Below are 14,968 nucleotides of genomic sequence, written 5' to 3'. Positions count from 1 at the left end.
TTTTCCTTTAGAAGAGTTGTCACAGTGACTTTTCATAGTAACAGAACAGTGACTAAGACACTACTAACAAAACAGCATAAAATGTTAAGGAAAAGACCCAATGAGTTCTGCATCATGAGCGTTTACTTGGCAGATACTGACAACAAAAGCCTTTTCAGAGGATGTAGTAGGCTAAACTACCTAACCACACCCAAGACAGCACCCTCAGAAATACCAGTGCCCAGACCAGGCAGAACACATGGCTCAAGCCAGGACAAAGTATAGGTGCAGGAACCAGTCAGCAGGGGTGCCATTTCACATCTGTGCTCCTGTGTAAGCATACTAACTCAGACACACACAAATCATTTTAAAAAATAAAGAATGGAAAGGGAAAAAAAAAACAAAACAATAAAGGAGCTTCAAAAGACACTAACTTTAAAGTTTAAAAAAAAAAAAAAAAACTTCAATGTAGCTGGACACTGTGGTGCACGCATATATATGCAGCACTCTGAGAAACCAAGGCAAGGAGTTCAAGGCCAGCCTTGGCCCACATGCTGTCCTTAAAAGCTATTGTTGCAAAGTACTATGAATACCTTTAGGCTCTTTTTTCAAAGCTCCATATCATTATGAAGATAATATAAGAAATATAAGGTTTATACAAGCCTGAAAGAGACACAATCAACAAAAAAAGAAACCTTCAGGCAAGCCTGGTGGGCACATGCCTGTAATCTCAGCTACTTGGGAGGTGAGGCCTACAAGCTACAGAATTTTGAGGCCAGCAGGGGTAACTTAGTGAGACTCGCCTCAAAACAGAAAGTAAGAGGTAAGGCTGCAGCTCCGTGCTGACTGCATAGCTAGCATGAGACCCTAGGTTCAACCCTGAGACCTAGGGCAGAGCCAGCAGCAACACCAATTGAAAGATAGTCAAACTCACAGAGATCTACTTGCCTCTGCCTCCCAGAGCTGGGATTAAGGGTGCGCAGCACCAAAAGGCTGCTGCTGTTGCTGGTTTGAGGAGTTAAGATGCAGCGAGGCGTGTGACCCCATGCAGCAGTGGCATGCAGCATCTTAGTTCTCACAGGTACAAGCCCGAGTACTGGGATCAGGCTGCTGCTACTTCAAACTGCCTCTAAAACAACATTTATTTTGGCTTGACACAAACTTTTAAGCACCAAATTATAGGGGCTATTCTAAAGAAGGCGTGGTCTTAGTATGTACTCCAGGCTGCCCTCAAACTTGTAATCCTCCTGTCTTGGTCTCAAAAGTGCAGGAAAGTATCAAGTTTGATAAGGAAGATTAGGAAAAGCAGGGTCCTGAGTCAGGATTTAGTAGACACAACGTAGTAATATAGCTACAGCAATAGAGACCTAGGAAGCAAGGAGGCCAAGTAGGAAGTTATGATAGCCAAGGTAAGAAGTTGATAGCCAAGGCTTAATTTGGGGCAGCAGCTGTGAAAATGCAGAACATATCACAAGTGGACAAAATCATCTACACTGGACAATGGATGGCTATGAAGGGGGGGAGCAGAAAAGTGTCCAGGAGGCTGCTGGATTAGAACTTGGAAAAGCAGAAAGGGCTGACAAGTGTTCATTGCGGCAAGGGCACTAGAGGAGACAGCCTCTAAAAGGAAAGCTCAGTTTACACCACAGGTGGCAGTTACTTTCACACAGGTATAACTCAAAGTTTCTTTGAGAAAGACAGCTCACAAGAACAAGTGAGGGTTGGAATTTTTAAAACCAACTCAACAACTACAGCATTTGAATCTTCACATCATCGTGAGACCATGATCTACAACTGGGCCAGTATTCCGTTCTTTCTGCTCATCTGGTACTTAATCAACTATTATAATTAACAAAGCAAAAAGGACAATACCTGCTTTGTTTCTTGAGCCGTTCTTAAGTCCAAAACAATGTAGCCTATGGTTTCCTTGGCAGAAGATAGAGGATCCAAGGCAAAACACTGGAGTTTGATAGGAGTACGCTGTAACCTGCACAATAATGCACGTGAGAAATGAGTCTTTTATCAAGCTTTCCATACTCTTAAGGAAACTTTAATCATCCTGAGTGAGGTAACCCAGAAGCAGAAAGACTCACATGGTATATACTCACTTATAAGTGGATATTAGACATATAACATAGGATAAACATGCTAAATCTGTACACCTAAAGAAGCTAAGCAAGGAGGACGACCCTGAGTAAGGCAATCAATCCTCATTCAGAAAGAGATAGACATTGGAAGAGGGAGAAAACGGGCAACAGGACAGGAGCCACCACAGAGGGCCTCTGAAAGACTCTGCCCAGCAGGGTATTAAAGCAGATGCTGAGACTCATAGCCAAACTTTGGGCAAAGTGCAGGGAATTTTATGAAAGAAGGGGGAGATAGTAAGACCTGAGGGACAGGTCCCTCAGCTCCACAAAGAGAGCAACAGAACCAAAAAAATCTGGGCCCAGGGGTCTTTTCTGGGACTGATACTCCAAGCAAGGACCATGTATGGAGATAACCTAGAACCCCTGCACAGATGCAGCCCATGGCAGCTCAGTGTCCAAGTGGGTACCCTAGTAATGGGAACAGGGGCTGGCTCTTTGATCACCTCCTCCTGAGGGGCTGCGCAGCCTTACCAGGCCACAGAAGAAGACAATGCAGCCAGTCCTGATAGTATAGAACCAGAGGGAAGGGGAGGATGACCTCCCCTATCAGTGGACTAGGAAAGGGAGATGGGAGGAGAAGAGTGAAGGAGGAAAGAGATTGGGAGGGGATGAGCGATGGGGCTACAGCTGAGATACAAAGTTGATAAACTGTGAAAACTTTATTGGGGACAGGAAAATGGTCGAGCACTGACTTCTCTTCCAGAGGACCCAGGGTCAATTCCCAGCATCCACATGTCAGCTCACAACTGTCTATAACGCCTGTTCCAGGGGATCCAACACCCTCACATAGACATACATGCAGTCAAACAATAATGTACATAAAATGAAAATTTTTTAAAATAAAAAAAAAAAAAAAAGAGTACTGTTTGCTCTTCCAAAGGACCTGAGTTCAATTACCGGCAACCATATGGTAGCTCACAAACATCTATAATGTGATCTGATGCTCTCTTTGACATGCAGGTGTACATACTGATAGAGCATTCATATATAAATAAATTAATAAATAAATAACTTATTACCCAGATTACATGTTTGTTGGGCCAACTATATCTAGACTATATTTTCTAAGTGATTCTTTAACTGAAAATAACTATTTTCTTTATCTACTTATCTGTACAGCAATTCAGTTAATTCTTCCTACACACCTGTGATATAGCTGGCCCTGTTTTAAAATGACAAAAAAATGTTTTTCTTATACAGTGTTATCTCATATAAAAGATACATATTTACTTACAGCTTTCTTTGTAGCTAAAAAAAAGTAAACTTAAGAATTAAATGCCATAAAAATCTGACTATTACCATTTAGTGACACAACACTTGGCAATGTTCTGTAAGATGACAGGGATTGGTACCATGTGGTCTCTTTGTGAACCTGGGAAGCCCTATCGCAGCTCATATACAGAGCTGAATAGACACTGGCATCACTTATCTATAGGAATAAACTCCACTTCGCACAAAATTCTCTTAGGAATTCATAGCCTAAAAGATCAAAGTAGTATATCACTTGGTGCTAAGACAATTACATCTCATAACAGAACACAGCCTAAGCAAATATTCTGAATGCCAGTGAAAAGACAAAACTTTAACATTCATTAAGAATTTAATAACCCTTCAAATAAATCTATGTTCTAATCCAGCAATAAATGCAATAAGAATTCTTGAATTTTGTTAATTTTCTGTTTTGATTTGATTTATACTGAAGTGCTTATGTGGGAGTTTTGATGGTGGTAGATTTTATTATTGTTGTTGCTTTTCTGAGACAGAGTTTATGTAGCTCAGGCTAGCCTCGAACTTCTCTACCTCCATAGCACTAGGACTAGAGGCAAACCATACTATGTCCATTAAATCATTTACTAAATAAAAGTACTGTTGTTCTTGACCATTTCTAGTCATAAAGTTCATAAAAGGAAAAAATAAAAAGATGTCCACTTGAAGTCTCTGAGGTGGGATACTCACCCACTGTGGGCAGCGCCATTCCTCAGGCAGGGTGTGTGAACTGCATGTGAGTGGAGAGGGTGAGCTGAGCACAGGCATGCAAGCGCCAGTGCACTGCTGTCTGCTCCTGACAGCAGATGGACTGTGACTTCAAGTTCCTGCAACCCTGCCCTCCCTGCAGCCACATCTGGAACCCTCTCTCCTTTCACTTGCTTTCACCAGGGTGCCTTATCACAGCAACAAGAAATGAAACTAAGAGACTCTGTCCCAAAAGCAAAAACACAAACACACGCCCAAAAACACTCAACAAGTAAGATTATCACCACAATCTGTGAGTTATAAAACATAGTTTACAAGCGATATATAAAAGAAAAAAAAAGGGGGGGACACAGATGCTAACACAAATCAAGACTAGCCTCACCTGTGCTGATGAAGAACTTTCCTGTCAATCTCCCAGGCTAACTCAGTAGCAAATTCTGGCTGGTCCGTGTGGTCGACAGGATCAGTAGCCAGCTGCTCTCCATCAAACTTTGCTTCTACCACAAGCATATGCTTTGGACGTTTGGGGAAATGGCGACCTGAAGAAAGGGTACACATACAGAAATCAAATCGGATCACTTTGCACGTGTTTTAAATATCAATGCATGTTGCAGGTGGCCGACTTACACACTGCATAAACTATGCCACAAACGCATCTGCACTTACTTTGGTAAGCTGAAAGCTATAATTTAGCAATTATTGCTTCTCCAACATTAATGTGACTATGAATCGCTGGGGATCCTATTCAAATGGAGATTCAGGCTCAGTAGGTGTAGGTGGGCTTGGAGACCTACATTTCTAACAGGTTATCAGGCCCTGCAGCATGAGTGCACCCACCCACTCAATCACAAATCAGCACATTAAAAAGGAGACAAATAAATGGTAAAATAATAAAATGGGCTCTTGCCCTAAAAAGAAAACCAAGGGTCTAGTGGAAAGAAAAATTTCAAAACTGGAAGAAAATGAATAGCAAATAAGAATCCCTAAGGATCTTGCACTGAGGCAATTACTTTGGTTTTTCACTCTGGTAAGGGGATCAGAGGGAGAATTTTAACCATTATTAATAAAAAGCTTCCCTCCCCCTGCTATTCACCTGATAAGCTACATGATTAGAAATTAAATGGGGTAGGGACGCAGATTTGTTGAGATGGTGGCACATACAGATAACCCCAACACTTTCAAAGTGGAAACAAAGAGCCTGGATGACTAGACCCCAAAACAAGCCAAAACCGGGGTCTCTTGGCAGAAGCAAGCTGAAAAGGAACTGCACCATTTAGAAAGCACTGCAGCAAGACACACATTGTGCCACTGCTGTGGACCAACGCCTACCACCTTCAGAAGTCAGCCTGTGGCAAACATGGGCTACCCAAGGTGGAGAAAGTAAAACCCAAGTGCCCAGGCAGACACAAAATATCAGCAGGACTGCACCAATGAGGTACCTAAAAGATTGCCCAGAGATGGATTCCATGAAAAACACCCAAACTTAGAGCAGCAATTGTTGCAACATCCAGATCATCTTGAGAATTTCAACACTCAGAAAATGAAAAAAAAAAAAAAGACCTGATTGCCAGCTTAAGAATGTCAGCTGAGGGACTGGAGAGGTGGCTAAGCATTCTTACTGCTCAATCATGAGGACTAGAGTTTGCAGCTACAAGCTTGGACCCTATAACAGAATAACAGCTCCTATGTAACATCAGCTGCAAGACACCAACATCACAGGGGCATGCTGGCTCCCAGCTTCATGGAGAACAGGTAGAGTGATTGAGGAGATGGCCCATGGCTGGCTTCTGGTCTCTAAAGGCATGAACAAGTATGCACACATGTCCTACACTCACACAGATACAAAAGTAAATAAATCTGAAAATGTCCTTTAACAATGTCAGCCTGAGGCTCTTCTTTAAACACTAGGCTGGTTAGGTTTGTGTGTGTGTTTTTATTTGTTTGTTTTTGCCAACTGGGGATAAGCTGGAGTCTAGGAAGAGGGACCCTCAACTGAGAAAATGCCTCTATTGGATTGGCCTGTTGGTAAGTGTGTGGGACATTTTCTTGATTAACAATAGCTGTGATGCGGTCTGTGCCACCCCTGGGCAGGTAGTCCTATATAGTATAAGGGGAAGCAGGCTGAGGATGCCACAGGAAGCGTACCAGTGAGCATCCTTCCCCATAGAATGTGCTTCAGCTCCTGCCTTGAGTTCCTGCTCTGACTTCCTTCAATGATGAACTGTGACTGGGAGATGTGCAGTGAGATAAACCCTTTGCTCCTTAAGCTGCCTTTGGCCATAGCCTTTATCACAGTGAGAGGAAGCACATAACAGAAGCCTTGTCTTTCTATCCTGGAACCCAGCATACAATGATATTGCCCAATATACAATTTCAGTTCCTTTTAATGAGGGGCATTTCCAGAAATGTAGCTAAGAAATTACAAGTAGCTGAATATAACTAGAGTCCTGGGGACTATGAAATCTAAAGGGCAGATAGAAGTCTTACCACAAAGGGCCATGTTTGCTACTCAAGACTGTAGACATTATCCCTTAGAACTCAAAGATTTCAAGACAAGATCTGCGGATGAGAAAGATTATTGCCAGGTAGTTGAGGACAGTAGCTGTTTGTGGAAAGGAAAAACATGGGTAGAAAACAGAGTGAGATCGTCATTGCAGGTTAGGTGATAGTGAAGGCTGGAAGCTAGGCATGCAGTGGAGACTGGTCTAAGAGTACATGGCACCTAGAATGAAATCAACAACGCTTGGCGATGGTTTGGAAGATGGGGTTGGAAAGGGAATGGAGGCTGGTGAAATCCCAGGTACCCAGCTTGAATGTAAACACTTCCCAAGATGGTGAGAGGACCATATGCCAATTTTAGGTTTGTCTGTGGTGACGACCTAACCAACATCCCTGACTCCTGGTTCTCTTTCCTTAAACAAAGCATGAGTGAAGATCATTCTTCTAGTTAGAACCAGAGGCATCAACCCTTTTCTTAGACTAACAACTCTAAACTCCTTGGCTTTCGCGGTTCTCCAAGTCGATTCATTCCAGTTCTTTCTGACCAAGTACAATATTGCTAAATATCCACCTTCGACTTTGGGCCTCATTCCACCCACCATGTTCATTCCTATTATCCTGGCTTATCTAATCACCAGAAATGACTTTCTTCTAGCCTTGTCTGTCTAATGCTTAGGACAGAAGGCACTTTAAGGTCTGTATATTTTTATTACAGTGCAGCCCAACATACAGTGTCCTGCAGGTTAATTTGTCCATCCCAACTAAACAGACCCTTATATCATGGAAGGCAGAAAATAACATTTTTTTTTTCCATAGAAAAGGGCCGAGTTCTAAATTTAAGAGCCCCTATCAACCAATTATATTATTTCAGTCTTGGGGGGTTTTGTTTATTTGTTTTTTGTTATTTGTTTGTTGAGGGGTAGGGGCTGTGACAGCAACTTGCTACTAGACCAGATTGACCTTGATTTACCTGGTCTCAGCCACAAGAGTGCTGGCATTAAAGGCGTGAGCCACCGCTCCCTGCTCAATCTTTGGTTTTTAAACAGTAAAGGAACAATTATTATTGTCCCTGTTATTTAACAGTTTCTGGTCAAATTCTTATTCCAAAGCTCAGAAACGGTTTTTACACTGTTTTTTCTTCCCTATCCTCAAAACAGCAGCAGACTTCTCCCGAAGGGAGAGGAGTCGAACCAACCAACACCTGTGGTTAAAGTCTCAAGATAGACGCCTCATACTGATAACCTGTTCCAAATTACCGAAACTGCACTTGGCTGCAATCAACTACCTACACTAAAACCAAAGCAGTATTTGTTGAAAGCATTGCCTCCTTGTTCACGCCTTAAGTGGTCTTTGCAAGCCAGACCATCCGTCCGGCCTTTGTCAGCTGGCCCATTCCTAATTAGCTTTAAAGACCCACATATATGTCATCTCCTCAAGAAGAATTCCACAGAAGAGGTGGTCATCCCAGCTGGATACAGCCCACTTGACTCTCTTAGCGTCTAGACCTAAGAGAGTAGAGCCACCTGCCCTGAGCGCACAACGCCTGACACTCTGTAAGTCCCCGATAAGCAAAAGTCACTCAACAAACATGGAAGGACCATTTAGTACACCTTAACGACGACGGTCCCCTAGGCAGGCCATCAAAGACATGTAAAGGACAGACTCGTCGGCAACCCATCCGAAATGGTACCAGGCCCGTATTCAAGTCAATGGCAAAGTTCTCACAAATGGCATTAGCCGGGGGCTGCTGAACAGAACGTGCTTCGCAGGCACTTTTAGCTCATATATAAAAGCCATCGACAGGCTGCTTCTGATGGAAATCGGTTTTTTTCCTACATTCTCTGGGGCTACGGCTAGTCACGCTAAATATCACTTATCCCTAATAGCACTCACGTTCCCCGGAGAGATGTTTAAATCAATTGCCTAACAGACCTCGCTCCATGCAACTGAACAAGTCTTTGGGGACCGCAAGAGCAGAGATGACAGGGTTCGTAAGGTTAACAAAGCCTGGGTCACTCATTACTCCGCTGAGGTTCGGGAAGCAGAAGTTGCAAAAAGGAAAAAAAAAAAAAATTAAGGAAGCCGCTCACCTTCGAGGATGGACACGACGATGAGCAGCTGGTCGGACTTGGGGACCATGGTCGCGGCGGCGGGGTCTGCAGGGAAGAGGCCGGGTGAGGCTCGCAGGCCGGCTCCCGCAGGCCTCGGAGCCTCCGCAGCGCCCGGCCCCGCTCCCCGGGGCGCAGACCCGGCCCTACCCCTTCCCCCGCCGGCGGACACCGCTCGGCTGCCCGGCCCGGCCGCCCCACCAGCCCGCCGCCCCGGCACCTTTTGCCGCCTGCCGAGCCGCTTTTCAAACGCCCGGGCAGCCGCAGCGGACGCCACCGCGCCCCGCTTCCGCCTAGCAACCAGGCCGGCGGGCCCAGAGCCCGGGGGAGGCTGGAGGACAAAGGGCCATAGAGACCGGGACGGTTGAGGCTAGAACGCCCATCAGCCCGCTTCACCTCCCGCCCTTTGACGCTCTTTCCCAGAGCCCTTAGGGGGCCGCGGCCGCGGCAGCGCCGCCTCCTGGCAGCAGGCGGAAAGGCAGCAGATTGGACCCCACGCGCCCCCGCCCGGGCCGCGCAGCCGCACCACTGCTCTAAGCGCTTCCTGGTCCTGTCTGGGTTGGCTCGGCTGTCATTGAGGAGTGGGAGAGCGGCGTGCACAGCTTGAATCTGAAGAGGAAAAGAAAAAACATGAAAAACAGTAGTTTATTTTTTTTTTTAATGCTAGTTCTCAGGCATCTGGCATCAACAGAACCGAATTTATTAAGTCACAGGAAAAATAATGACCTGAGTGTGAACTGTTCTTTCCTGTCACTGCAAATATTTACCCTATCAAAACAAGTAGCGTCAGTACGGAACCTATTGTAACTGCTGGCGCTGACGTAATCCCCCCAGAATAGGCTGCACCTTGGAAATACCTCTTTAAAAACACTGTCACGTGGGCGAGAATATTTAAAGGGGCAGGTTCTACCCAGCCATAACAAATTAGCAAAATCAAGGCCAAACGTTAAGGCGTGGAAATGGCGTGAACTCCCACTTCCCCTGCCAGTTTCAAACGTTGATTTTAGGAGGTTTTTTTTTTGTTGTTTTTTTTTTTTTCCTTTTTGCAACTTCTGCTTTCCGAACCTCAGCGGAGTAATGAGTAAGCTGAAGGTTCTCCAGCTTAAAACGTAGGAAGAGTGAATCGGTTGGAGCCTTGGTGAACACTTCTAGCGTTAAAATTTGCAAGAATTCCGCTTGGAAAGTCAAAAGTGAAACACAGTAACAGATGATAGGGCGGAAAATGAAAGCGGCTGAAATGAGATCTCAGGAAGTAGTGGACCTAAGGGTGCTGACTCCTGCTTTCTTGCTGGAGAATCTAGACGTTTTGGGAACAATTAGGACAGAATCTCTGAGCCCCTTTGCCACCTTCTGCACTATGGCCTTTCTCCTTTTTGTCGTCCCCCTCCTCCCCAAGCAAAGGGTGTGGAGACCGGACGGGATTACCTGTAAAACCCGTCAGGGCTCCTGAGCGGTTTTTAGGAAACGTGGTATTCCTGTGAAACTGAAGTGACCTTCAACTGAGCCCTATTCTTTTGTGGCGGATGTCAAAAGGAGTATTAAAAGTAGGGAGAACTGTAGGTGGCTCATGTGAGAAGCAGTTTTTTTCCATCAAGGGTGTAATGTTAAGTGCTGTCTAGCTATCTTTTTACATGAATAATCTCATAATTTAATAGCTATAAAAACTGACTTTATAATTTTTTAATTTAAAAAAATATACTTATTTTCCTTTAGGAGATGCAACAAGGCTCAACACCCACATTAGCTTATCACTACATTCCAAAAAATAGTCTCATCATTTAAAAAAAAAATCTGTATATTTAATCAAATGAAGAGGAGGGATAGAGAGATAGCTCAGCAGTTAATAGTACTTGCTGCTCTTCCAAAGGACTTGAGTTCAGTTCCCAGCACCCAAGCAGATAACTCACAACTATCTGTAATTCCAGTTCTATGGGGATCTGAGGGCACCTGAACACATGTGAAACACACACACACACACACACACACACACACACACACGGCTTTTTTCTTATAGTAAAATTTTTGATATAGCCCTCTTTTCAAAAAATCTTTTATGACATTGTATGTGTTGTGGGGGCACATTTGGAGGTCAGAGGACAACTTCTGGAAGCCAGGTCTCTCTTCTGTGGGTCCTTGGGACCAAATTCAGGTCATCAGGCTTGGCAGCAGGTGCCTTTACTAGCTGAGCCGTTGCTGCCCGTTTTAGCTCTCTGCCTCTGGATTTCCTTCCTAAACAACATTATCATTTGTAAAATCACCGCACTGGAGTTTCTGAAAAGTCACAAACATCATTTGCATGGTGCCTGTACAAGTTTAATGATATGAAAGTTGTCATCTAGAAATGGACTGTAATTCCATCATCATCCAAATCCGTGATTCCATAATCTAATTCCCTTCTTGTACTCTATTAAATTGCAGCAGCTTCAGTTCTAGCAGAAAGCATCATGTGTTAGCTTAAATTTATGACAGGAAATTTCATTAAAAGTTTATGAAGTACCAATTACTATATCCAAATACACAAAAAAATGTTTATAACCTATGTAAATAGTATCTATTAGACAATGGAAGATTCATTGCACTAGGAGCATGTAAGTATACAAATTCAAACTGACAGGCACTGAATTCATTAATTTGTCAATCTACCAGCTAATCATATTAGGTAATTTTTCTGTTTCTATAAATTTCTGCAAATAAACGGGCATCTTAGTTCATATCAAGTTTTTTTCTTCTGTATCTATTTCACATTTTGGATAAAGCCTACTTTGTAGTATTTTTTCTTTTTTTCAACAACTTCTGTGGCCCATTATAGAAGAGTTTGTAGATTATATTACTATAGCCCTTCCTCAGGCTATCCCCCTGTATGTAAACAGGCCCAGGTATATATTTAATAAAGTTAAAACAAGCTCCTCGGACTAATAAAATTGCTAACCTTATTGAATAGCTGTTATTTGTAAAGATATGGCTCCAAAACCTGGCCTTCAAAAGTGCTTAGAAAAACAGCCTCCATCCGGAAGAAGGAATGAGCTGGGTGTGGAGCATACACCTTTTAAATCCCAATCCTGGAGATGCGGAGGCAGGAGGATTCCTGTAAATTCTGGGCCAGCCTGGGCTACAGAGTGAGATCCTGACTGTGAAAACAGCAAGAGAGGCTCAGGGCCTTTTGCTGAAGGGAGGACAGAGAGAAGGGCTGGAGAGAAAGGTGGCCACCGTGGTGACATGCTGGGGTGGCATGGCCATTGAACTTACTGCAGATACAGCTACATGTGCTAGTCCTCCACACGGTCAAGGCGACGAAACCAGACAGCACGCCAGCAGGCAGAGCTAACTGGACTCAGTGGTCACAGGAAAAAGACAGACTGACAGACAGACAGAAGACAGGAGAGGTCATGGAGGGAGGGAAGCAGATGTGATGTGTAGGAGAGTGTTGGGGCAGTGAGAGAGAGTTCAGAGTGTGATCAACCACATCATATGTATGTATGAAATTGTTGAAGAATAAATGAATGATATTCAGGTCAGAGAAAAAGGAGAAAGGAGAGAAGAGGAAGAGTAGAGAGGGGAAGGGGGAGAAAACACTCTTAATTTAGTGCCAAGGCAAATAGCCCTTTAAACCAGGATCCTATATAATTAATCGAGACAATTTTAATTCCAGTGTCCTTAATCCCTTGAGAAAGGACCGCTAATTCACATTTGAGACTGTATATCTCAATATCAGAAAGCCAGGTATCAGGACTTTCTATCTTCCTGACTCTGCCAAGTGATTTTGGTTTGAGCCCCAGTCCTTCCCATCAAGTTAAGTAAGGTTAACTTGTTTTGTTTTTGAGACAGTGCTTTGCTGTATAGCCCTGACTGTCATGGACCTCACTTTGTAGACCAGGCTGCCAGCCTCTGCCTGGGATTAAAGGCGTGTGCCACCACTGGCCATATGTGAATGTGTGGTGTCAGTGTGTGCATATCCACATGTGTGGGGCACATGTGCACAGGTGCAAATGCACTCATGACTGGCTCCACGAATAGGCATCTTGCTCAGATGCTGGCCACTTTATGTATTGAGCCTGGGTCTCCTGTTGAACCTGAGCTCACCATTCTACCTAGTCTCCCCTGCCTGGCTTTTCTGTTTGTTCTGGAAATCTGAACATCAGTCCTCCTATTTTCGTAGTAAGTCTTCTATCCACAGAGCCATCTCCTTAATCCTCACTAGCTTTTATGAGGATTAAACGACATCCCTTCTGGGAGGGGCCAGGCATAATTAAAATTTCTGGATGTATCAGACTTTTGTTCCAGTATTCAAAGATCATTGTTATACTGTTATCTTCAGATTTATCCCTCTTTCTACTTCTGAAAAAATAACCAAATTCCTTATAGTCTCTCACCTTGACCTAGACCTACGTTCTTGGAGGGAATGTCCCGTTCACAGTCTTTCTCTTTGGATTTTATGAAGCCATAACATCTCCGTAGGTCAAAGCCAGAAATGACTGGTCACCAGTCAGGGCCTGAGCAGAGGTGGGACACCACAGTTGTGCAGGGGGAGGCAGGACCCATGCAGCTGCGCAGGAGGTGGCTTTTCTCTGGCCAATTGGGGCACACAGTTGTTTCGGGCGATCTTCCAGTTTCTGTTAACAATCAGGAATCACAGATTCTACTGCAAAACCATTCAATCTTTAAATGCCGGGGATGGGTCTCAGTGTAAAACAGCAACAACAACAACAACAAAAAATGTGCTGTACACAGGCTAGTCACCCCTAGGCCAAATTTGCCCAAGTGCTTATTACTGTCTCCAGTGGGCAAAGGAAAGTGTGATCAGGGAGATTGCCTAAAACTGGGGGAAAAGGGGCTGAGTGAATGTGCTGGAGATTATCATTCCCCCTGGAACCCCCGGGGGCAGAAAAGAGGATCCGCATCCTTGCCTCAGTCTCTCAAGCCTCCGATTTGAGACAGAATGAACAAACACACTAGACTTCCGGGACCACCCAGGTTCAGATGTTTCACATCTCATTAGTGACCTGCAAAGACAAAACCCATACTTGGTCTGGGTGAGAATTCAGCAGTACGCTCTGTTTCAGGGGTGCTTTGGGGTGAGGGTTGGGGGGGGAGCCGGCGATGACAGGGACCAACTTCATATTAAGTGGAGCTTGGGCTGAACCTAAGGGCGTAAATAACAGCAACATTTTTGTATGTTGTCCTCGTGGAGTCAGCTTTAGGGGTTATGTTAGCTGTGGACGGGCTCGGAAAATCCTGTCATGTTTGTCACCAGTGGCTCTTTCAAGGGCAGGTGTGGAGTGCAGGCTGAGAGACGATCTCTTACCCTGCAGAAGAAGGCAGGAAACTTCTGGAACTATGGCAAAGGGAAAGAAAATGCAGCTTCAGGGGTTAGGGAAGCTGCTCAGTTGGTAGAATGCTTGCTTACCATGCAGGAAGCTCTGGATTCTAACCTTAGCAATGCACTGAAACAAACAAAAACAGAAAACGAAAACCAAGCACAGTGGTTTACAAATGTAATTGAAGCTTTCAGGATGTAGAAGCAGGGTGATCAGCTGTTCTAAGACCAGCCTGGTTCTGAATCGAGTTTGACCCAGCCTGGGATACATGAAACGCTTATCTCAAGAGAGAAAGCGTGGGGGGGGGGGGAGGAAGAAGGAAGGAAGAAAAAAGTAGTGAAAAGGTGAAAAATACGGCTTAGTTTTGCTGTAGGACAGTGCCTCTTAAACTGTCTAAGGCTGCAACCCTTTAATACAGTTCTGCATGTTCTGCTGGCCCCCAAACATAAAATTATTTTGTTGCTACCTCATAACCATAATTCAGCTACTGTCATGCATCATACTGTAAGTATCTGATTATGTGACCTCTGTGGGATCGAAACTCTCCGGCTAAGAACTGCTGCTTTAAGCCGTCCCAATACATAAAGGCAATTGTGCAAGCCTTATGACCTGAACTCTATCCCCAGAACCCACGTAAAACTGGGTGCAGAGAATGAACACAGGGAGCTGTCCTCTGACCCATATGCGCTCTGCAGCTAGCGTGCCCACCCCTACATACAATGCTCATGCACTCTTGCACACACACACACAATTATTTATTTAAGAGACTATGCCACTGGTAAAATGACATTCTTGAGTCAGCAGATTTGTTCACTTGTCTGTTACTTTTAAGACAGGGTCTCACTGTGTAGCCCAGGCTGTCCTGCAGCTCGGGATGTCCTCCAACTAAGGCAGATTGCTGAGAGGGCTCCAGAGGGTGGAGCTGGTAGTGGGTGTTGGAAGTTAG

At 44.4% G+C, this 14,968-nt stretch overlaps 1 protein-coding gene across 4 annotated transcripts in view; it reads right to left on the bottom strand.

The window, feature by feature from the left end:
* Positions 1 to 9,320, bottom strand: part of Cep120 (centrosomal protein 120) — a 63,680-nt gene extending 54,360 nt beyond the window's left edge. For 2 of the 4 annotated variants that reach the window (XM_021655107.2, XM_060377265.1), the window contains exons 1-4: positions 8,928 to 9,109; positions 8,690 to 8,755; positions 4,483 to 4,639; positions 1,852 to 1,966 (exon numbers count right to left, since the gene is read on the bottom strand). In XM_021655107.2, coding sequence (XP_021510782.1) covers positions 1,852 to 1,966; positions 4,483 to 4,639; positions 8,690 to 8,738 — 321 coding nt within the window. In that variant the 5' untranslated portion in view covers positions 8,739 to 8,755; positions 8,928 to 9,109. Of the gene's footprint in view, positions 1 to 1,851; positions 1,967 to 4,482; positions 4,640 to 8,689; positions 8,756 to 8,927; positions 9,111 to 9,233 lie in introns of those variants that run through there. The other 2 variants (XM_021655108.2, XM_060377264.1) reach the window with 2 other exon arrangements.
* Positions 9,321 to 14,968: the final 5,648 nt, after the last annotated feature.

Source organism: Meriones unguiculatus, chromosome 2, assembly GCF_030254825.1.
Source record: "Meriones unguiculatus strain TT.TT164.6M chromosome 2, Bangor_MerUng_6.1, whole genome shotgun sequence".
Lineage (NCBI taxonomy): Eukaryota > Metazoa > Chordata > Mammalia > Rodentia > Muridae > Meriones > Meriones unguiculatus.
The sequence above is the reverse complement of the archived record's forward strand: the minus strand, read 5'-3'. Positions and strand labels throughout refer to the sequence as shown.